Source organism: Struthio camelus, chromosome W (genome assembly GCF_040807025.1).
Source record: "Struthio camelus isolate bStrCam1 chromosome W, bStrCam1.hap1, whole genome shotgun sequence".
Taxonomy (NCBI): Eukaryota; Metazoa; Chordata; class Aves; order Struthioniformes; family Struthionidae; genus Struthio; species Struthio camelus.
In genome coordinates, this window is record NC_090981.1 from 55,727,601 (window position 1) to 55,751,820 (window position 24,220).

Sequence of the window (24,220 nt, forward strand, 5' to 3'; positions counted from 1 at the left end):
AAGCAAAGCTATGTGAATGAGTTTTCTTGATTCATCTTAGAGGTTATTTTTCCCAAGCTGGAAGGGACACTGCATAATAAGGAAGTTTTTTTTAAAAACAAACAAACACACACACACACACACACACACACACACACACACAAGAACACACAAAAAAGCAGACTCGGATATGAAAATGGCTGAAGGGTTTTTTTTTTTTAAATGATGCTTGATTTCTTGTTCTTTTTTTAAGATTTCTAAAACGTGAGAAGGTAAGGGGAGGTTAAGTTTTATTTTTTAATATTTTATTGTTTAATGATGGAAGTATTAAAAGATTGTTGCTATGGGGCAGTTCAAAAGGTTTAAGCACATCTGTAAAATGGGTTCTTGCTTCAGTGTGCTTAATAGCATAGTTCTACAGACTAAGGCAGTCTTGAGAAACCTATCACAGGTGTCGTGGCAGGCCATATTTATCTTTTGCAAAGTTAGATATACTGCAGGAAACTCATTAGGAACTAGGAGATTGTCACCTGACGGAAAGGCAAAGGTCACCATTGAACTGACCACTGATATTTTGCTGGAGAGAGCAGCTTTCATTTTATAGTCATCACAGAGTTGTGAGTGCAGCTTGAGATGGGAGATGCCATCTCACAGATGTTTCTCTCAGTATTTTATGGCTCTCATTCAGTTTTGTTTGTTGCCATCTTTCGTATCTCTTTCATAGCTTGGTAACTTCCTTGGTGAAAGATTACTTTTTTCTGATGTAATTACAGTATTAAAAGTTTCAGGTATAGAGTAAGACAGGGAAATCTCTAGCCACTTGGTTCTTCCAAAGTGGCTAAACTGAAAATATCCAAGAATTTTAGAAATGTAACTTTTCCAAATCTGTTTGATCTGATGTACTTTACACAAGATTACTTTAAGAAGTGCAAAGGATGAAGTAGTTTCGAAACGGCTGAGGTACCAACCTTATAAAGAACAGAAATGTGTTGGCTGTCTTTAATATTTAAAGAACAGGAGGGAGGACTAGAGAGTGGCAGGCCAGTCAGCCTCATTTCTGGTTTCTGGAAAAAATCCTGGAACAAACCCAATTTTGTAAGCATCTTGAGCATAATAATGAGTAAAAGCCAGCATCAGTTTGCCAAGGACAAATTGTAAAAGTGATCTAACTTCTTTCCCTAATAGACTAGCAGGTGGATTATATATGAGAGAATCAGTTGATGTCCCATATTTGGACTTTTGATTCTGTTTCTCATGATGTTTTTGTAACCAAACTAGGGAAAAGCACAGTTTGGGAACTACTGTTGCGTGGGGGGCAAAGCTACTTGAATAAGGAGGCACTCCTTTGTCGACTACTCTTCAGTATTTTCAAAGAATTTCCATAATGAAGTTATGCTATTACTAAAACTGAAGAGGGCACAAAGCTAGGAGGGATTACAGGCACCTGTGAGTGTGTTAGTGGACATCAAAGTGCCTTGAAGATTCAGGGATGAAGGCTATGAAAGAGGAAGAGATAGAGATCAGTGAAGTTCTGTAATGCAAGGCTCTGAAGCAGGGGTAATCAACTACCCCAATACAGGGTGGAAAACAGTGTTGTCTTTCTTAAGGGTGAAGAATTTGGGGGGTATAGTGAACTGAATATGTGCAGTGAACCTCATGCAGGTTAAGCTTCTACTTATACGTTTCAGTAAGACATGTGAAGCAATTTTTACCCTTAGTTCAGCCCTTCTCAGGCATTAGGTGGAATATTGTGTGGTTTACAGCCAATTGTAGAAGCTGGGGAAGAGTGTCGAGGAGAGCAGTGAGAAAGCTGTAGAAAATGAGATCTTAGACCAATTGGGAAAGATTGAAGGAGTAATTACATTAGTTTCCAAAATGAACAGTGTACTAATAAATTGATTTCATGCACAGTTTGAAAAGGATAAGACCATGCTACACTACAGTTTAATCTGAGATTCCTGGTTAAAGTGGTGTTGGAGTCCGCCTCAGTGAGACCAGGGTCCTTTCTTCAGATATACCTTATTCTTTCTAGATATTCTTTAAGAATGTAATGTCAGAACGCCTTTGTTACTAGATTGGTGCTGTGTAAAAGCTCAAAGAGACTGTGTGCTTCATTCTCTGCTGTTTCATTTAGTAACTTGAGTGTTTCTGTACCAAGCATAATAGTTTGTTTGTAATGTAGATGACATGAACATGGTTCATTCTGAGGTTGGCAAAGTAACGTGAGACTGTTGATTCATGGTAGGGAGTCTCCACGACAGTTATTAAAGTGTGAACTGGGCCCTGTATGGCACTTGAAGAGTGCATAGCTGGATTTGGAATTCAGAAGAGGATCCCATCTCAGATTCCAGGAATTGTGGAAGTTGTTTGCCCCTATAGAGGGGTAACCAAGCTCTTCCATTCATAAAATAAAAACATAGTATTTTTGCCTATATCTATTTGAATAAAAAAAAAAAAAAACAAAATCCTTAGCTTTCTTGATGCATACCCTTGGTTTTTAATGGTTAAATTGCACTTCTGGTTCCAGTACTTCAGTTTTTGACCTTAACTCACTTATCTTAATCCATAGTTGCCTTATTCTCCAGAAATGAAGTAGAAGTATCCCAATAGATACTCTCCCCTTCAGAGCAAGGAGCTGTTTACTTACCGTGCTGTCTTTACAGGTGAACATTTCATATTTATATCGTTCAGAGGTGGCTTCTCAGAAGTAAGGAATTATTTTTCATTAGTGTTTTTCTTGCTCTCTATTTTGTTTCCACTGTTAGGAATTTTGTTACTCTTTGTAGAGCTTAGTAGAAGCATCTTCTATGCAATGGAAAGTTCTACTAAGAAGGCAGTAGGAGAGAACCCATGTAAAGTAGTTCACTGCTTGCAGCAGAAAATTCTTTAAGGTGTCTCGGAATTTCAGCCAGCTGATATTAGGGAGCTACGAACTAATAGTGAGAAACCTGTCTAAATAAAAGGAAGAAGCACAATTACAAGTAAGCAACTTGCCCTGCGTTGAGCTAGCAACCAGGTTTAGAGGCAAATGTTTCTTGCCACAAGAAAGCATGGCTTTATAACCTGCAGTAATGTGTTTTAAGGTGCAATACAAGTGTGTCACAATTCTAGTAGCAGGGGCAACTAAGGCTGTCCTGTTAAGCAGGATTTAGTTCATGGTAAAAGCTGCTTTCAAGCACTGTGCTTCTCACTCACCCTATTGATTTTTTTTTTTCCCATTTAAGCTATCTGTCCTCAGAAATAGTTTTAGCTCGTTTCTATCTGCAAGTTTTGAGCTGCAATTTTGAAGTGTATGCATTGTTTTACAATAACTCCATTTACCATTATTGGTAAAAATGTTGCCTTTCATTTTTTACTTTGAAGTTAAAACAGGAACCAGGTAAAGAGCAGAAAAATGTGTAGTTTGTTTTGACACTGCAGAGTTGCTTTTGTCTTTGAGAGTAGATTGAAGTTGTGGTAAGACTCGATTCTCTCTCTATTTTAGCACGTTCAGTACAAGACTTGCAATCTTTTTGGAAGTTCCTTTGTGGCAGTAGCTGAGTGCAGCATCTTGCACAATAATTTTTCCTCTTCTGCCCTAATTGCAGCTCTTCAGGTGTGACTGTAGTATAAAATTGTATAGGTGTGGTTAATGGAGGGTATGGTGTATAATTTATTTTCACAGCATCAGGTACACCTACAATGGGCACCTATATAGGTCAGATAGCACTGCCTTAGTGAAGTCAATATGAGTGCAGAATAAATACTATATTTTTGTGGAATTTACTGCTGTACTATAAATAAAAAAGGCATTCTCTTTGCTGAGGAAATAAGAATAGTACAATAGAACAGGCAAGAACTTGTTTAGAATATGTTATTGAGAAATAGGTTAGGTAACCCGGATTCATGATTTACAAATGAGCTAGCAAAAATGTACAGGCAGACAGTAAGGGGCTGCTGTGACCTGTTAGGTGAGAGCGAGAAGATAAAACGTAAATGTACGTATCTTTGATAAGATACAAGAAGGTAGTTCAAGCAACTTTTGGGAAAATGAAACGCTATGTAAAAGCCATTATAGAGTTGCCAAACTGCTTTAACTATTTGAGAATTAAGCGTAAAAGCAGCAAAATGGGAAATCTTCATGGAGATCTCACAGAATTATTGTCCAGCCTATCCTTTAGGAAGTACTGGTGTCACAAACTGTGGACTTCTTTACTGGAAATGAGACACTTTTCATTGCTTAGTTCTCTCATACATATCGTGGCTGCTAGGTAGTGTACTGAGAGATTAATAAATGAAGTGGTTTACTTTGACAAATTTTGAAGAGATTTAAAAGTAAATTGAGGGAAACTAGTAATAGCATTTCTTTAAAATCTGGTGAAATTCTGGTGAAAAGTGAATGCATTGAAAATACAACTGGGGAAGCCATAGCAAAAACTATTTTGATTACATGAAACCAGCTGAAGCAGCAACCTTAATGGAGAATCCAGTCTCTCTGAGCAGAGAAATGAACAAATTGTGTGGGGAAAATATATGAAGTGGTAGGTTAAAACGATGAATATTTAAAAAGGTCAGAAACATTATAACTAGCCATATAGCAAGGTGATGAAATTTTCTGTAATGGGTCATGCTAGGTTTGTGAATGCTTTTTTGGATACTTTTACTTATTGGCATCAGTTACTTTTCCTAGAAATAAAATGTAATAATTCTTCAGCTCTCCTAGTATTTTTATCTAGATACCAAGCTGTTAACTATTTTATCTTAGGGAATGATCCTCACAGTGCAGTATGGACCAATTTTGTGAGCTTATTTGTCTTACCAGGCTTATAGACTTTGACCTTTTGGAAATTCTCTGGAACGAGAAGCTTTTAGCAGCTCATTTTCTAGAAATATTTTATAGATAATAATTCACATGAACTTGCATTTTTTGTTATAATGAAATACTGTTTCTGATTTTTTTTTTTTTTTGTTCCCTTTTTAGTGTAAAGCAGTAGAGATCTGCCCCAACTGGCTTATTTTTTGCAGGAAAATGCCTGCAAAAGGCCAAGAGGTACAGCAGAGATTAAAGAGATGGTTCTAAGAGTGTGTGTGTGTGTGTGTGTGTGCGCGTGTGCTGGGTAATCTGTGCGCGTGTGTGTGCGCATGCGCACGCTGGGCAATCTGTGTGTGCTTCAGAAACAAAGAAGTTAACAACTGGATGACTCTTTATGCTGTCTGCCAGTGTTTTCAGGGTTAATTCAGTTAACCCTGAACCGAGTCTCCTTGACTTTTGTGGCTATTGGATTTAGCCTCTAATGTGGTCCTGCCTGTTTCTGTGTGTAAACTGGGTTTTGTGCAGCTAACTGACCCTTTGCATAATAGCAGGCCTGTCTGAAGTTCTAGGCGTTCCAAACAGCCCTGACTGTAAGACAGAGTAAATAAATCCAAAAGGTGAGCAAAGCAAAAATATATCACAACAGTACTAATAACAAATGAATGAATGGAGACCTGTGTTTCTCTGAAGAAGAGCAGAAGTGGCACAGGAAGATGAATTAACTAGCTAGCGTATTGCCTCTTATTACATGAACTTTCACATCTTAAAGGTACATCACCAGTAGACTAACATATACTTACTGTATTTTTATGCTGTGTTAACTCTGAGTAGAGGATTTAAATGCATAGTTGAGAAACCGTCCATTTAAAAATTTTTTTCTTAGCTTTCCAGAAACACGTTTCATCTTAAACCTTTCTGTCTATCCTTTTCCAAATAAATGGATTTCTTCTAGAATAAAAAAGGAACCGCGTTGACTTTCTTTTGCAATTTACACTAATCTTAAAAGTTATTATAGTCTTATTCAATGATGGTGACTTGACTTCAGGATCTGTTATATATCAAGAAGACTGAGAGGAGTTCTCATAGTATGTTGCTAAAATGACAAAATTGAAGTGACATGATACTGTGATTTCTGCAGAGGCACCTTGCTGAAAATCTCATGCTTCATCTGATCGGAGTTCTTGTCATGTGTACCAGCAAAGGCTATTAGCGTTTTCAGTAAATGTCTGGTACACAGCTCTGTTTTCTGCATGAGTATCTTCCAGAGGTTTTAATGTAGTGAAATGTCTTCTTGTCTTGCAGTTCTGATCCGCTTTCTTAGCTGAGCTGTGCTGTGTGGCTGGAGTGAACGTTCAATAATGAGCGGTGCAGCTTTGGGCCTTGAGATAGTGTTTGTCTTTTTTCTGGCTTTATTCCTACTTCATCGATATGGAGACTTTAAGAAACAACATAGGCTGGTGATCATAGCAACGCTGTTGGCCTGGTATCTCTGCTTTCTTATTGTGTTTATACTGCCTCTGGATGTCAGCACGGTGAGAAACTTCTAAGATTTACTACTTATATAAAATATATATGTGATATTTCTTAATTCACAGTTTCAGAAGACAAAGTACCTTAAAAATAGAAATTTTAAATGAAAATAGAATTTTCAAATGTATAATGTTAAAATAAACTAAATACTGTTATTGCTTTTAGCTTGACAGTTTCTCTGTTTACAACTGATTTTCTTACTTTTGTTGTTGCTCTCATCAGACAGGTCAACTTCAGTTTGTTTTAAAATTTTCATTGTTTATTTGTTTATAGTATATATTTTTTAATTTAAACAATATAAAAAGACTTTCAGTTTTCCTGTTACTGGCCCTGCAAGCTGTCTGTTTATTTGAGGGTTTGCTTGTTGTTAGTTTAATTGCTCTCAAGTGTAAAACTGGAGTGCAAGACATGTCTTCCAAAATGCAACTTGTTATTTTTAAATAAATATTGTGCCTTGTTGTGGTCATTGATGTAAAATTACTTGTTTTATAGACTATATATAATCGCTGCAAACTTGCTGTTAACTCCAGTCCTCCGGAAAGTAATGGCTCTTACGTTACGCTTGCTCCAAGGTACGAGCTGTATGTCTTCTTCATTAGACTGTTTTTAAAGAAGTATTTTATGGTGGTCTTTTTAAAAATGATGGAAGGGTACTGTGTTTTTAAGATCAATAAACAAGTGTTAACTGCGTGGTGTGACATTTGAAGGCTGGTTGAGAGAAGAGAAGGTGAAGAAAAATGCATCCGTGTCTATTGCTAGGCATTTATGCTTAATAATGCTAGTTTTAATTGATTTTTTTCTAAATGCTCTGACTTTTTTTAATTTCTCACTAAATTTCCTCTCTCCTTTTTTTTTGTTAAAGCAACAGAACTAAGCTTTTTGAACAAACTTGGTTATCCATGAGGAGAGGCCTTTTGAATGCTTATCTTTCCTCCACGATCTTAAAAGCCTAGCCTTAGATCTGAAAATCTGATTTTATACCTTATGAATGAGATGAGTAGGCTTATCTTAAATGCAAGCAGCATATATTATTGCTTATAAAATAATTACTGTTACCTGAATGACATTCTGCAAAAGTAACAATAGCTGCTAATTGTCTTCTGGCAGCAAGGAAATAATCCCCAAATTTAGGGGAACGTAGGCAAAAGGGGACTCTTCCTGTGGCTGTTCACTGTTTAGCCTTCATTTACCGTTTCTGCATCTTGTAGCTAGGTGCAGTGTAGTTAGGTATCTGCAGGATGATTAGAGCATTTAAGATGTCAGTTGATAGCGTGTGCGGAAGGTGTTGCCAGTTATGTTACCCCAAAGTGGAGGATATCCAGATGTTGTTTATTCATGGAAAATCTGGGAAGGGCCAAACTCGCTGAATTAACATTTAGCCTTTCTTTAAGACTGCTCTGTGTGTGTTAATTAAACATAATTAGGTAAATACACGATTTGAAAACTATTTAATAGTGTTGTAATTATAGTTAACCTATACTTATGGAAGATGCTGGTGAGTGTATATCGCTTGAGGATGCCAAATAGAAAGATCAACTTTAGTAATAATTGGGTAGGTGCTGTGTTGCTATAGCTCAGATCTTAAAACTTTTAAACAAAAGTTTTTAAATTTTCAAGAAGAATGGTAAATATTTTTAATGGTGATTGTTTATTCTCTTCTAAGGTGTATTTGTTATGGCTGACTGCTGACTCAAGATAGTGTGTATTACATGCTAGCCGTATGCAAAGCCTTTTCTAGATAGAGGAATTTATAGAAAAAAAAAGTCCTATACTCTTGACCCGACAACTAACATTAAGCTATCTTACATTACTACAGCAAGCAAAAATGTTTCAAACCATGGAGTTATATTCCTAATGGAATTATGCCAATTTTCTGGCGTGTTGTATATTGGACATCACAGTTTTTAACATGGTAAGTAAGGCAAAGGAATGTAACAAAGACCATGATAAAGTTATAACATCTTAAGTCTTACTGTACTCCTTAAGATTATATATCACTGTTTCACAAAGCTATCTAATCACGTATGTTGTTCGTTAGTGAAGAAAGTTTTCTAAATATTAGTGTATTAAATTGAGCATACGCCACTTCTGCACCTCTTCACGTGACAACTATTTACCCTGATTCACTTTTGTAGTAGAAACTGACCAGTTTGCGCTTAAAATTTTTTTATGGGGAGGTAGTCTGAAAAGATTTTTTTATTTTTTCTTAGGCAACAGGACACCAAAATAATGATATGAATAAGTTGGGCAAATTCTGGGTTACACTGTAAATTGTTTGGTTTTATTGCAGATAGCTTTGCAAAAAGCATATTAACGTTTTTCTCCGGGGCCTCCATGCAGAAGATAAGTTCTTTAAACTTCTCACTGTTCGGAAGCGTGTTTTTTCCATTCCCAACTTCATGTTCTTGATCTCTGGCTTTGCTCTTGACCATATTGGTATAACAATTATATTGCTACAGATTAAGATTTATAAAATCTCTCTCTTTAGTAGTACTTTCATCTACAGAGTGTATTTTTCCTTAATGTGTATGTGCATAAAATGCAGTTCTATGAATGACCATTGTTTTGCTGAAGTATCTCAAATGTGTCTAGAGGATCTGAAGAGTTAGGCAAGGTAGTACCCCCTTTCTCCAGCCAACAGAATGTCTGTGCCTTTGGTTTAGATCGATTTACCGTTTCTAATCAGCCTATCATCGAATTATTACCTTTGTAGCTCAGTCAGGAAGATCAGCTTTTGTAGTGAATTCTTCATTAGAAGAGGTTTTCTATGGTAAAGCTAACTGTCTTGTTTTTATCTACAATTTGTTTAAGGCTTGCCATCAGACCAGTATATCTAGAACAAAAATATAGGATAGCTAACACATTTTACTAGAATCTTGGGAATTTTCAAGTTAAAGGCCCTATCTTGGTATCTTGTCACTGATACACTTTTCTTTTTGTCTGGCTGATTTGTGTTGGTTTTGCTCGCTTTTTTTCCCTAGGATTCTTTTACCCTTCATGCAATCATATGCTAGATCAGGAGGGTTCTCCATTACTGGGAAGATTAAAACTGCGTTGATTGAGAATGCAATCTATTACGGCACTTACTTGCTGATTTTTGGAGCATTTTTAATATATGTGGCTGTAAACCCCAACTTCAATTTGCAATGGTAAGAACAATGCTGTATACGCTTACACAAATTCTTTAAAAAATGTATTGTCACAGATATATCTTCTGTAGATGAAATGCATCTTTTTTTTGCTAGACACTTTGAGAATTTGTTTTTTTTTCTAGGCAGGGATTTTTTGACTGTTTTTAAATTTGTTTTTTTTCCTTCGGGTTTTCTGGTTTTCATATGTAGGGTGGAGGGATCCCTTTATATTTGCAGTGGTGTTTTTTTTTTTTTCTTCCTCCCTACAAAGGCATTCGCAAAACTTTTTCAGTGCTTTGAAAATAACACCTTTCAAAAAGTGTGTCAGTACTTCCTGTGTAGCATTTATGTCTACTGAAGATTCTGTTTAAAGGCCTTAAGGTAAGTCAAAGTAATTGATGTTTGTAACATTGCTATTAGTCTTTCATGCTATATACAGGAGTAGACACTACTGTTTACTGCCTAGTTACTTTCAACTTCTGCTGCTGAGCACAAATCTCTGGTTCTGAAAGAGGCTGTTTCCTGTAGTGATGCTTTGTCTCAGTTTATATCCTAAGTTCATGTTGTTTCCTAAAGCAGCAGACTCCTTTGAAAACAAGCTTTTTTGTTTCCCTCCAGAGAGGGCGCTCTAGGCAAAAGAGCTTCTTTCAGAAGCATGGGAGACCTGGAAAAATCGTAGCAGCTTTAAATGTGGCAAAGTAGTAGATTGTTCCTGAACAAGCAGAATTACAGTTGATACTAAACTTGTTCCTGTACGTTTGCACACCTTGTGGGTGCTGATATTTCAAGGTTGCTTTCTGTGTGTGTGTCGGGGGGATGTTTGTTTATTTATGTATTTGCAGGAACCAACTTCAGACTATTGGGATAGCAGCCGCAAACACTTGGGGTCTCTTTCTTCTCGTGTTGCTTTTGGGTTATGGTTTGGTGGAAATTCCCCGCTCTCACTGGAATGGGGCCAAACGGGGTTATCTTCTCATGAAGACCTATTTCAAAGCTGCTAAACTGATGACCGAAAAAGCAGATGCAGAGGAGAATTTAGAGGATATTATGGAGGTAGGTAATTAGCTTTCACTACGAAATATAAACAGTGGAGGCTGCCATTAGTCATATCTGAATTACTTGGTGGTGGGGGGGGGGGGCATTTGTGGCAGGAAAACTTAAGTCACATGAATTTGCTTTGAAGTAAATTGAGAGTATCATCATAGTGTGCTACTTCATGACACTAAAAAATGTCCTACATAAAATTCAAAAGGGAAATAGTGCCTGACCTGAAGAAATTATATCTCATGGTACCTCAACAGCTTTTGTGTTTTGTTCTTATATTGAGCTCTTTGAATTAATATTGGTCGATAATGAATAACATTCCAGAGTGATAATCGACGATATAACATATGGATATTTTGCTAGTGTTCATGCAAGCAAGTTGTGCGTGTCTTATTTTGTACTCTGCTCCCGATACACTTCTGGAATCTTAAGAAGCCTCCAGGTTGGATTTGTAGGACTGCACTGTGTGCATTTGGAGAACAAAAAGTTTTTTTTAAGAGAGTTTTTGTTGAGAGAGGCACTACTGTTTCATTTTTTTTGCATTTTTCTTGATTCTAAAACTAATTGCACTAGACTGCATAAATCTTGGCCTCCCTTCCCCCACCAGGGTTTTTTTTTCCTTTCATAGGAACATTGACGCTCCTGAAATTTTTTAAAAATTTTAAAAATGCCAATACTGACTGAGAATTTCATTGCAAATATAAATTTCTGCTGCGGTAATTAAATCGCAGTCCTTTAGCTCTCACCCCTTTTAATTGAGGCTTCCATTCCCTCTCCTTTCTCAGAGGGAAATTCATAAAACTGTACGAATACGGTACTAGAGAAAGCTTCACAACATTTCTTAGTCCAGCACCCTACCTGACAGGGTTGAATATGTTAGGACTGGCCCTGACAGACACTCTTGCTAGTTTGTTTGTTTGTTTTTTCCCCATAAAGAAAACTTCTTTGCAACAGATTAAGCATGTTTCTTGTGATCATTCCCTCAGGAGAGTCAGAGGGATTCAGACACAGTTAACATTCATCTTTTAGAACAGCCTTTTATAAATTGAAGGATCACCTATATTCATGTAGCCACCCTTTGAGACTAAATAAATACAGTTCTTCCAGTTCTGTCTGCCTAATTCCTACAACTTAGGTACCTTTTTTTTAAATGCAGTTGCTAAAAGATTGGACGTGAGTACTTAGTTTCATCCAAAGGTTGGTTATCTCTGCATTGCCAATAGGATGAAGAAAAAAATCTAGTTGTCACTAAGGCTGATCAGCTGTTAGAACCAGTTTTGACAAAACTTATCTAGCCATTAGGTAGCCTCTGTTTATTACTGAGGCATAACAAACAGCCTCAGGAATGAAGTGTCTGGAGATAAGCAGGAGATAAGATATAACATTTAGCAGGGTAAAAGGATATTTATCAAGCTGCTTAAAGTAACAAATGTTAAACTAAACCAGGTAAGAAAGAAACTCCTCCTCTTTACCTACAACTAAAACAAGAAAGTATTTTCCGTTTCAACATTCTTGCCTAGAAAATAGTCCTCCACACATTTGCGAAGTAATGTTTGCACGCTGACGTTGTAGGTTTTTTAAATATATATCTTCTTTGTAAGTACTCCTTTAATTTTCTTATATTAGATGTGTAGGAAAAGCTGTGACTTAGGAATTTCTGCTGATTTTTAGTCTGTGATCCTTATTGCTTCAATTCACAAAGATGGAGCTCTTATCTGACCCAGTAAATTTTTTTTTATATATTTAACATAGTGAAGCAACTCTTTTTTTTTTGTGTGTGTGTGTGTATATGTGAACAGGAGGTCCGTAAAGTAAACGAAAGTATCAAGTATAATCACCCTTTGAGAAAATGTGTTGATACGATACTGAAAAAGGTAACTAATCTTCGTCCTCATCTTTATCTTAATTTACAGTCTCTAATTGGCATCTTATAACTTCCGCTGACCACATTTGAGTTGAAATTGTTTATGCAGTGCTTTCTTACAGTGTATGTATTTATCTGCTTACTGCGTTCTGAGATATGTAGTATTTGAGAAACAGAAGTTATAACAGTTGATTACTTAAAATAGTACTTTTTTTCTATAGTGTAATGAGCAATGTAGAATATTCTATCTGTTTCTCTGCCATGTGCTTTATTCTGAATGTATGCAAAATACGGGTAAATATTTCTGGTAAATAATTTCAAGTGCCTTATCTTAGAAATAAAGAATGTTAAGCTGGTATCAAAAAGGAAAATCCATATGTAGAGCGAGCATTTCACAGGCATGAAATGTCCAGAATATTTAAAAATGGCAACAAAGAGAACTCACTACCACTTTTTCATATTCCAGTCAGTTTTCCTTTTCCTTCCAGTGTCCTACAGAGTACCAGGAAAGAATGGGTAGGAACATGGATGATTATGAAGATTTTGATGAAAGACAGAACAGTTATCCAAGTGAAAAAAGTTTGGTCAAACTTCACAAGCAGGTATATTGATAAATGTCCCATTTATGCTAATGTACTGAGAATAAATGACAGTCAAATTAAGAATTTCAATGCATTGTGATGCCTGATTGGCTTAGTATAGTGGGATTTGGGATTGCTACTTCTGGAAACTTTCTGCAGTGAGAGAAAACATAGAAGTTTAGTATCCCAGCTGACCTCCAGATAGATGATGATCAAAGAGCTTTGAAACTCAGGAATCTTATAGTCCTCTTATGATATCTCTTTTAACAGAGTTAACTACCTGTTTTTGTGAGTTTACAGAATTAATCTTTGCGGTTCTGTGATGTAGAATTTTTTGAGGGATTGTACAAGACTTTTTTGGATCAAGGATGTTGTAACCGTAATTTCTTGGAATTTATTTACTATAGGTAATTTATTCAGTGCAGAGACATCGTCGTACACAGGTCCAGTGGCAGATTCTTTTAGAACAAGCCTTTTATCTAGAAGATGTGGCAAAAAATGAAACCAGCGCAAGTCGCCAGTTTGTTCATACTTTTCAATCCCCAGAATCAGAGAATAAAATTTTTCAGTATTTCTACACACCAACCGTTGGTAAGTGCTGTCATGCAGATTTTGGATATGTAAAGGAGTAACTGGTACCATTCTGTAAGAAAATTAGGTTGTTTTATGTTAACAGTTTAATTATAATAGAGGGGAGCAAACATACATCTTCATGCATTTATGTGATGGAATAGCCATCAGCTGTGTGTTTGTGATTCTGACCAGAAGCTTAAATTTTCTACAAACTAAGTAACACTCAGGTGTTGTAATAGCAATAGAAAACTTAGAAACCTTAGAAGAAGAAAGAAGAATAGAAACTTTCAGCTAGGGGATCATGATTACCTTCTGTGTTTGTGGGACATCACTGAGGTGGCATAGCTTTCCTACTAAAAAGGGAGGAAAGGACTCTTGTCCGTCCTGCACCAAATATTTGGAGGTGCAGTTCCTTGTGCATCTTCTTAGAAGGTATCTTCTCCTCGTTCTGTTTTAATTTCTGATTTGTTGTATACTAACGATGAGTTATTGCTAGGTTATGTCAGTATGGTTTTATAGCGTAAGCTTTGCCTACTAGAGGCCAACAGAGGAACTAACAAATAAAAAATGGATCACCCATAGTAATTGGGCTCAGAGTGAAGAGCTCTGTTCTATTCCCCATTCTCCCTGCCAAATCCTTTTGCAAAACTTGCCTCCCAAATCCCACTCCCTTTTCCCCCAGTTCTCCAGCTGATTCCTTAGGGCTCATCTAGATCTCTAGGCATCAGAAAAGCACTGAATTTGAGCGAATGACTCCACAGATTCCAGCCTTAGTTTTAAGGGCAAGTGTGAGAAGTTTGTAACAGTTTGGAGCAGTTCCATTTCTGGTATTGTAATTTACATTAATCAATTTGGGATGTGTCTATGTGTGTGCGTTTGTCTTTTTTTTTTTTCTCCCCCCCTCCAGAGTGGTACTGGGAATGTCTTCTACGACCATGGTTTTACAGGGTTCTTGCAGTTGTTTTGGCCACGTTCTCTGTAATTGTCGTGTGGTCGGAGTGCACGTTTTTCAGCACAAAACCCGTTTTATCCCTATTTGCAGTTTTCATACAGCTGGCAGAAAAGACATACAATTATATATACATAGAGGTAAGTTTGAGGTAATCACTCCACAAAAATCTTTATAGTTAGATTGTTATTACAATAATAGTAGATTATGCTAATTTTAAAGTAAGTCTCTGTAAATAAGCTGTCAGCTTTCAGAAGGTCTCTAAAATACGTGACACCAAATTTGGTTTCTGTAGAGAAGGTCCCCCTTTTTCCACTTCTTGCACTTCTCCAGTACTGCATGACAGTGTAACCCACTTGAGCTGAGTAGTACATATGTGGAATAGTTTGTGAAATAATAGTTTGGAACTTAGGTGTTTAGACTTTGTGTATTACCTGTCTTTAACCAACTATGTATACAGCCTCTCTCTCCTAAATATGAATTTGCTACTGACTAAAAATCCAGCCCTGGGAGGTGTGGTTAGCATAAGAGTGCACAAATTTATCAGCAGAGGAGCTGAGCTGAAAAATTCCAATTATACTAACAAAACAGGTTGAATTTAAAAGACTTATTTTACTATTGCGGGAAGAAAATATCAAATCAATCATAATAATTACCAAGGCAATTATATTAATTTAATTTGCGTAACAGAAAGAAGTAGTACAGATGTTCCTACAGTAACTTATGCTACGCTTATGTGAAGTGCAGGATGTTGCAAATATTACTCTCCAATTCAACTAGTTGAAAAAACCTCCTGAGTGTTGTCTTAGAGCTCATGTTATTGTTCCGTCTCAGAATGAAAAGTTGTACTGTGCAGTCAACCTGTTGCAAACATAGGCTATAAACCTTAGAACCTTTAGTAGAGTTCTAAATTCAGATGCCTTTTTTTCCCCAGATGGCCTGTTTTCTTACCATCTTCTTCCTAAGTATCTGTGTTTACTCTACTGTCTTCAGGATCCGTGTATTTAACTATTATTACTTGGCTTCGCATCATCAGACAGATGCGTACAGTCTCCTTTTCAGTGGAATGTGAGTACACAATATATATTTTGCAGATTTCCTGTTAAATAATTAAAAATGTCGATTAAAGTTTAATTGATATCCTTTCATTTATGATCATATGTGTATAAATCCCATTAAACTGTTCATCATTAATCCCTGTTGTATCTAGTTACCATTTATTAGTGTTTTTAATGTGATAAATTGTTTTTAAACGTTGTTATATCTTACACTTATACAGGTTATTTTGCCGTCTTACTCCACCATTATGTTTGAATTTTTTGGGCTTGACCCATATGGATGCAACAATCTCTCATAAAAACACTCAGCCAACTGCTTACACATCAGTAAGTATAGAAAGCATGGTTTTGAAGCCTCTGTGTGGTTTAGAGAGGAGGAAAAATATTTTGAGACGTTTGTTAAGATTTATTAAGGTTCACATCCTTCTCCTCACCCTGCCCAGATATTCACTAATATAAAACAGAGCGGAACTACTTATAGACTGGGAGTTAGATACTGATTGCTACGCATAGTAATTGTCAGTAGCTCAATTTTTCTATTTTGGTCTATTTATGCTAAGAAAGTACCGCATTATGCTGAAGAGTGCAAGCTGTTCTTTGTGTTCTGGTAGCTTTAGCTTCCACTAGCTCTAGCATATGGAGTGTCTTTATGGATTGGGAGCAAACCTAATTTGCCACTGAAAACTGAGATTGATTTTACTGAACAGCTAATTTCTGCAGGTTAGTCAGCCACCTCTCCCGTTATTACTAGGAAGTAGATTCTTAGTCCAGAGATTCCTTTTACAGCAGGTGAAAACATCCACCACATTTGGACTGATTCTGGATCAGGTGAGGCAAAAAGATTATCTTAGAAACCCCAGAGTGAACACACTGGGAGGTGACCTTGCTTTTATAGCTGGGCATTTCAGGTCAACTGCCTAAAATAGATCTATAGTGGTAATACTTTAAATTGTTAACTAAATGATTGTTACCTATGTTTCACATACTACAAAGGAATATGTATTTGTGAAAACAGCAAGATGTCACAGTCTTTCTGGATATATCTAGAGTAATTTACTCTTATACTAGTGGTTTGTTTTGTTTTCTTCAGATAATGGGATCTATGAGAGTGCTATCCTTCATTGCAGATGGATTCTATATATATTACCCGATGCTTGTTGTCATTCTCTGTATTGCCACATACTTCAGGTAGGTAATTTGCAAGACTATGATGCTCCGCATTTGTTTGTATTAATAACGTTAATTTCAGTTAATTTCAGATTCCTCTTCCAGCGCTGGAGTTGTGACATACTAATAAAAATGCCAAACATAAAACCATAGATCATTATTTATCTTTGTGGAATATGTACCTTTTTAAAGTATCCTTCATATTAATTCCTAACTGAGGTTTCTTTTGTTTTTTTTTCATTAAACTTCATTTTTGGTTTTGGAGTCTGTACTGTTAAAACTTCAGAGCCTACAAACGTTTAGATTTTGGCTAGTTCAGTTTAAACTTAACGTGAGGAGGCTGTGTTTTCAGTAAGATTTTCTAATAAACTAAGAAACGTTAGAAGAAACTTTAGGTAATGAACTTTCTAACAAACTCATAACAAATATCTGATCAGTTACCAGGCTTTATTTTAAAAGCATGGTGGTTTAAATCACTGAATACTGCTTTCCTGAGAAAGAGATTGTTGGATATTGGAAGGGTGTTTGAGAAAAGTTTCGTGGTGTGTTTGCTTTGTCCTTGTATTCTTTCAAAATACCTGCCTTTGACCACTGTAAGAAATGAGATGCCTTTGGTCGGACCCTATTTGGCTGCATTTGTGTTCGCTCCTTCAAACCTATGTTGCCATTCAGTCGAGGGTAGCGTATAGTTATGTAGAATGTAGTTCGGTGCCTTCAGGTCTATTAATATCCTGTGCGCATCTACAGGTAATAAGGTAAGGATCCAGTCCCAGCTTTTCCCTGTCTAGCTTCAGGTTAGGTGACATACAGCAGTGGCGGGGGGGGGCGGGGAGGAAGGGAAACAGGAAAGTCAGTGACAAGAAAACGGTTTGTGTGAGTTCTTGTTCGTGATGGTCCTGGGTGTTGAACATCACAGTGAAAAGTAAGGAAAGAAAATGAAGGAAAAAGAAATTATTTTGCTTAAATTCTCATGCCTTCTAAAAATTGAAATGTATACGGGACAAAATGTTTAATGAAAATCTAATGAGGAAAGCTATCTCCCTTATTAAATCCAGCAGTCTTAAAGTTCAGATAGTACAGGAATGCACTTCTCAGCATAAATGTATGACAAAGCCAAGTTTTAAAACGATATAGATGTTCCAGTTTGGAGAGAGGAAAACAGCAGCAATAAAAACAATAATTGTATTCTCTGGTGGGAAATTGAAAGCGTAAGAGTATGCCAGATATTCCTCCTGAATGAAAACTGAGATGAAAGTGACTTCCTATATTATTGTAGTTTCAGAAAACAGAAATCAAAATAGATGGAATCTTTATAGTAATTTTGCTCTGGCAGAGAAGAGTCAGTGAGCTATCATAGGCATAAATTATATCTGAAAAAATTGCAAGCAGTTGTCTTATTTTTAAGTCATTTGCGCTACACTCAGACTGTCAGCATTCTCATCTCCCTGAGTAGGGATATTACATTACTTTCAGCTGTATTTAAGAACCTGTCACTGTTCTGAACTTTGATGTCTCAATAAGTATAATAATCTATCTTTTCTTCTGTTGCTTTTTTCTTTGATTTGTCCATGGTTTTTGAATGATTCATTTTACATTTTGTATTATAATATAATATATCCAAACTATTCATTGTAGATTAACAAAGGAATATGCCTGTCCTTCTGCTTTCACCAGTTTAGGAACTCGTTGTTTGAATCTTCTGGGATTCCAGCAGTTCATGGGGGATAGCGAGATGACGTCTGATTTGATTGATGAAGGAAAAGAACTAATCAGAAGAGGTAAATTGGATCCTCTATCCTATTCTGCCTACAAAAAATAATACATTGTTGCATTAAAGGTGTCTAAAATGTTGCAAAAAAGCATGTAACTTAATAGTTTGTAAGTATTTTGAAAACCAGTGGGGCAATAGATTTACAGTTGTGTGGTGGTTATATAAACTGTACCAGACTATCAACACCCAAAATAAAACACAAACTTTTCTTCCAGTATCTAAATTTTAGACACTAGATGAGCAGTGTTTTATGATTCAGTTAGGTGATACTCCTCTGAAGTCAGTACTGATCTAATACTGATCTAATCTAATGGTGCTAAGATCCTATGTAATCTGTCATAAAGGATAATTAGCACCTCGGGTGTTTTTATCATTGACAACCTCATTTTAATGTTTCTTGGTGTAGGAATGTTCATTCAGCTGTCCCTCCCAAATTCTGTCATCATCTTTAGTTCTTTTTGGAGTTTCAGCTAACTACCGTGCGTTATCACAGAAAGCTTGTAATCCTGTGGAGTTGTAATTACCTACTGTTTTGGAGCGCTTTTTCAGACTCTCTTGTTGATTTGTGGTAGGAGCCTTTTGTTGAAAGTATCTTTTAAAGTTGTTCTAAGCTGTTGTGGTTCTTGAGTAAAGATTTAGAAGTTAAAATCTCTGGATACACTGCGATACTTCTTCTTTCATAGCTTATTAGAAACAAAATTATCTAGATTTAGTTGTACTATTTCTTTTTTGGAAGAGAGAGAGAGCATCACTCATTCTCTTAAACAAGAGATTGCTATTTCTTTTAAACACTGATGTTACGCTTCCAGCTGAACAGATGCTAACAGAAACTGTTTGGGCCATTTTTTGGGCCAAACAGAATTTAAGCAAAAGGTTTTGATTTGGTAATGCTCAGGTTTCTTCTTATCATACTGTTTCCAGCTATTTCTAAAAGTTTCCCTATGCTTTGCCATCTGGTTTCCAAAGGTTGTGCCTTGACCTCAGGTATTTTCCCACAGTGAATGAATTTTGATGGAAAACTCCAGCAGCTCTGTGGGTTTCTTGTTTTGTTTGTTTGGGTTTTTTTTAACTGTATGAGCACCTGATATCACACGCGCACACACAGACAAACATATATATACACAAACACTTTTTTATCTGTTGGTAGTGATTTTCCTCGTGTCTAACTACAAATATTTTTCTATTTCTAGAGAAAAGAAAGCGGCAAAGACAAGAAGAAGGTGAAAGTCGAAGAAGAGTATGAAATTATTTTAACTAATTATAATAATATACTATAATATCTGATAGGATATTTACTTCACCCTGATCTATTTGGCAAAAAAATACATGTCCAAATAATGGAAGGAATCAGTTTAGTCTTGCAGAATAGTCTTGGCTGGAGGAAAAAAAAGATAATTTTACATTTTACCTATAAAAGAAGGGAGTAATTGTCGTCACACTGCTTGTATGCTCATCTTACTCAGTGTGCTGTGAGAAGGACCTGAGCATATAGGTGTAACAGGCGTAGTTCCTTATGCTAAGGCCCTTTTTAATAAGTATCCTAGTCTCTAGGGTGCAGAATATTCTGACATGGCTTGTTCTCAGTGTCTTCTGCTGATGCTGCTTTGCTTGGAATAAAATATTTACTTGAGAAGGAACTGGAATGCAGTTTGTCAACCTGAAAGTTATGTCCTAGGAACCAATAGTATATCTAGAATATATTTACTTTATCAAAAAGAGTGATTCAGAGGGGAAGCCTGTTTTTAATTAAAAAAAAAAAAACAAAAAAAACCCAAACACTTCCCACCTCCTATCAGGTCAGGCAACCTCTGGGATCGCTAGGTCTGACCTTGCTTTCTTCTCCTCATGCGAGTGTACCAACTGCAAAGTATATTTAAAAATAGGGTTTTATTGTATCTGTTGATGCACTTGTGATTTGTATGAGATATTGTCAAATTCATTGGCTCCTCCCAGACTTCCCTTTTGCTGTGTGCACTCATTGGAAAGCAATTGGCATAGATGTATTTTTTTCCTCAGAGGGGGGAATTACATTTAAGATAGAAGGAGCGATGCCATCACTGCTTAGTTAGACACACAGACAAAATGTTTGGTTAAATTCATATTTTTAGTGCTTTCTGGACTGGAAGATTGGTGAAGGCTGAGTCAGTAGGAATAAAAAAAAACGTAGGCAACTTCAGTTAACTGTAAATTCAGTTTTTCGTTAGTTTATGACGTCAGATATTTAATATAGAAAGTTAGAATCAAATAGATATATCCAAAAGATGCTTGCAAAAAATGAATTAACTGGAGGAAGAGAAAAATACTATCTGGAGAAAGACAAGATCATACTGTGACTAAAAACTCTGGGCTTTTAAAGCTCAAGCATACTTGCCTTCAGTTCTTGATGACTGCCAATGCTGAGCAGGCCTTTTTTGCGATTTCCTCCTTTCCCCCCACCCCTGAAAAAGCAAGTTGAGTGGGGGGGATGTCTTAAAGGATCTCCAAATATAGTAAGTACAATGAGATCTCATAATTTTAGAACTTATCCTTTTGTTAAAACCGAGTAGAAGCAAATGCATTTAGTAGCTTCGGAAATGATCTGACATTAAGCAACAATTTCAGTTTCAACAGCAACTTCAATTTCAGATGTTACCTGTTGTTTGAGTTTGTATTAAATACTAAATGTAGCACATTCACTCGTAAAACATTTTGGGCTTTTGAGTGTTTTACTGGGTCATGATTGTTCTGTTCTTGATCCTTCTGCAGCTGAGACCTGATAGAGCTCACGGCATAAATTAGAACGGTAACTCTTGAGTATACCAGTTCCTACCAGTTCATGATCTGGGATCCAGATATAAATTTGAAATATATTGCAGTTATTTGAACCATTGCAAAAGTTTCTATTGAAAAATGAAGTTGTCTCCTAAAAGTAGCGTGTGACATTTCGTTCTTTAATACTTCACTATACTTCATATTAAAAAGTGTAAATGCTAAAACATTATATGATGGAATGAAAACACAGCAGAGCAAGTTTACTAAGCATGACCAGTTCAAATGTTCGTTGTGCCATCGGCAACTGGATATTTCAGAATTCTACCGCTAGGTGGAAGCAGAAACAAAAAAAAAAAAAACAACAAACAAAGAAACAAAAAAAAGACCTCTGTCTTCTCATCATAACTTGGAGCAAGCAGTTGAGCAAATCTTATTTGTAGATTTAATTTATAGTTTGTTTAATGTGACTCTTTCTTCTAAGGAATAGCTATTGAAACCTGATTAGTAAAGGGACGTATCTTTAGTTTAAAAAAATGAAGCAAAAATTCTTCCCGTATCAAGATACAGAGCAGTAATATTTTCAAAATACTGCTTTTATACTTCGATATGAATGACCAGTTAGGTCTAAATTGTGGGTCTAACATGTCTCTTGATCCAACTTATGCTCTGGTTGTGCTGTTCTTTACTTGCAGCTGATGTTTTCTTTTTTGTCTTTTTTCCAGGAATGGAAAGAGCGATATGGAAACAGAGAAGATTCCACTAGAAGCAGAGCTGTCCACACAGACCAAAAAGAGTCCAGCTTCTCAGAGACCAATGCAAATAGACGTAAGTTGTTGTGTGGGGGTTTTTTTCTTTCTTTTTTCTTTTTTTTAATATTTTGTCTCCATGATACTATTTATGTAAGTAACAGTAAATAGTTTCTTGTTTGTCTTAGAATAGCATGCCGAGATAGTCCCTTTTGTGGCACAGTGCCATCTTTCCCATTACAGCCACCCAAAAAGAGTCCTGAATTTCCTCCCGTCTTCAACACCTCTCTCTAGTTTAGGTTGGAGATTCTGGCTGGTCTGTCAGAGGGACCTCTGATGGGACATGTAACACTTGCAATTAGGGTAGCACTGGTCAACAAAGAGACTTTATTTGGAATATGTCTTGAAGTTGAAAGTTTTATATAATAGGTTACTGGCTTCTCATTTGTTGGTCAATAACCTGATTATTTCAGTCTGAAAGAGTCCTTTTGCAACTAGAACAGAGAAATTTTAGTATATGAGCACATACATGTTCATCTAATAACATCTGTGAAACTAGCCTGATTAGTTTATTACATGTGTTACTTTTGAGAAAGAAGAATAATGTTAAGCGTTTAAAACAACCAACTGTGTAGTGTAGTGCCTACTTTTAATCTTACCAAAAAGTTTATTTGTCATTCTGTGAATGTTTTATATAAATTTTATATGCTCCTGTAAGCTAACATCAAATGAGAAATGAAACTGAACAACTAAACATGTGTGACAGGTTGAATGAAGTGCTGCAAAGCTGTTTTTACGAAATTTACTGAACAGGAGGGAGAAGCTTCAAACGTGCTTTTGAGACAGAATTGTGGTGGACTTCCCTTTCTACCCTAGTTGGAAACCTAAATTTTCACTGGTAGATTAGCTAAAGTTATATTTTAACGTTAACCACATATATAACAGTGTTCCAACACCACAACAAAGTGTAGGCATGCCTAATGAAGGTGGCAGAGTGAAATGCAAAACAACTGTATTTCATTAATTAATAAAGGTGCCCTTTTTTAAAAAGCATGCAGCCAGAATTATTTAATATTGAATCTACTCTAAATCAGGCTTACTCTTTGGATAAGATACTAGAAAATTACTATTTTGGTCTTAGAGTGTGTGGAAATACCAACTTTAAAAGGCATTTATATAGCAAACAAATATCTTTCCCTCTTTTTGCTCTTCAGCACTATCAAAGTACACCCGATCAAATGGTAGGACTGAGAGAGATAGAATAGAACTCCTCCAGGATGCAGAACCTTTGGATTTTAATGCAGACTCAATTAATGATGACCCTCTTGAATCAGAGTCTGGAAGGTAAGCAATCGTCTGTTCTATTTAAAATGAAAGGATGTTAATATCTTCTGTCTTCTGCCCTATAACCACATAGGGGATGATTTAGTAATGATAGTTTTGTGAACAGTCTCATCAAGGCCTTTTCCTTTCTTCCTCCTCCCTGATGATAGAGGAAGTGTTTTAAAACCAACTGGAACCTGGGGATTTGTTCTTTTCAGTATAGTATAATTGTCCGAGTTAGCTTTGAGTTGAATATCAAGAAGTATATTGGCATAATCTGAGATGTGGAAGTGAAAGAACTGGAGAATGGCCTGCATACATACAACATGAGGTTTTCTTTAATGTCTCATAACATTTCAGAAAGCTCGTTTGATTTCCCGACAGAAATACCATCATAAAAGATTGCAAGAAGTAAAACTGAGTATTGATAAGCCTGTAATCCCAGGAATATACCTGGGGACTAGAACTACTAAAGTAAATGAAAATCTGAATCTGTTAGGCAAAAAAGTCCTCACATTGCACAGTGTAGCTAGCTGTGTCTATAATAGGGTTTGATTCCAACATCAAATTTCTTGAGTCCTGTATCTTATTAGCTGGTAAGCTCTGCCCATATTTGGGAAGGAAGTAATACATTTATGAGTGTGTATTTTATCTAGACAGTTATGATTTAGAACCATTTCATGATAAATCATTTAAAAAGTCCATATAAAGAGTTATTTCTGTTATTTTTCAGCTAAAACTAGCATACCAAATTCAATAAAAATTCAGAAACGTTTTCAGTTGACTTATATCTGGAACTTCAGCAAATAAACTCCCGTTCAAAAACGGCCCAAGGATCCCGTTAAATGACGCTACTATATTTTACAAATTGATTCAGTGATGTTAATTGATAACATTGTCTTGTCTAACCTAATGCCACTACCTTTCAAAAGTTGATTCTCTGTAGGCAGAGCAAGAGTTT

General features: G+C 36.2%; 1 protein-coding gene across 1 annotated transcript in view; it reads left to right on the forward strand.

The window, feature by feature from the left end:
- Positions 1-24,220, forward strand: part of LOC138064263 (G-protein coupled receptor-associated protein LMBRD2) — a 32,296-nt gene that overhangs the window by 1,920 nt on the left and 6,156 nt on the right. Inside the window, exons 2-17 of the mRNA XM_068925982.1 lie at positions 6,074-6,303; positions 6,794-6,873; positions 8,118-8,213; positions 9,283-9,450; positions 10,275-10,485; positions 12,276-12,350; positions 12,829-12,942; positions 13,329-13,512; positions 14,402-14,583; positions 15,378-15,511; positions 15,723-15,828; positions 16,592-16,689; positions 18,343-18,446; positions 19,630-19,676; positions 21,913-22,015; positions 23,151-23,280. Of these exons, the coding sequence (XP_068782083.1) occupies positions 6,130-6,303; positions 6,794-6,873; positions 8,118-8,213; positions 9,283-9,450; positions 10,275-10,485; positions 12,276-12,350; positions 12,829-12,942; positions 13,329-13,512; positions 14,402-14,583; positions 15,378-15,511; positions 15,723-15,828; positions 16,592-16,689; positions 18,343-18,446; positions 19,630-19,676; positions 21,913-22,015; positions 23,151-23,280 (2,006 nt within the window). The 5' untranslated portion in view covers positions 6,074-6,129. The remainder of the gene's footprint in view (positions 1-6,073; positions 6,304-6,793; positions 6,874-8,117; positions 8,214-9,282; positions 9,451-10,274; positions 10,486-12,275; positions 12,351-12,828; positions 12,943-13,328; positions 13,513-14,401; positions 14,584-15,377; positions 15,512-15,722; positions 15,829-16,591; positions 16,690-18,342; positions 18,447-19,629; positions 19,677-21,912; positions 22,016-23,150; positions 23,281-24,220) is intronic.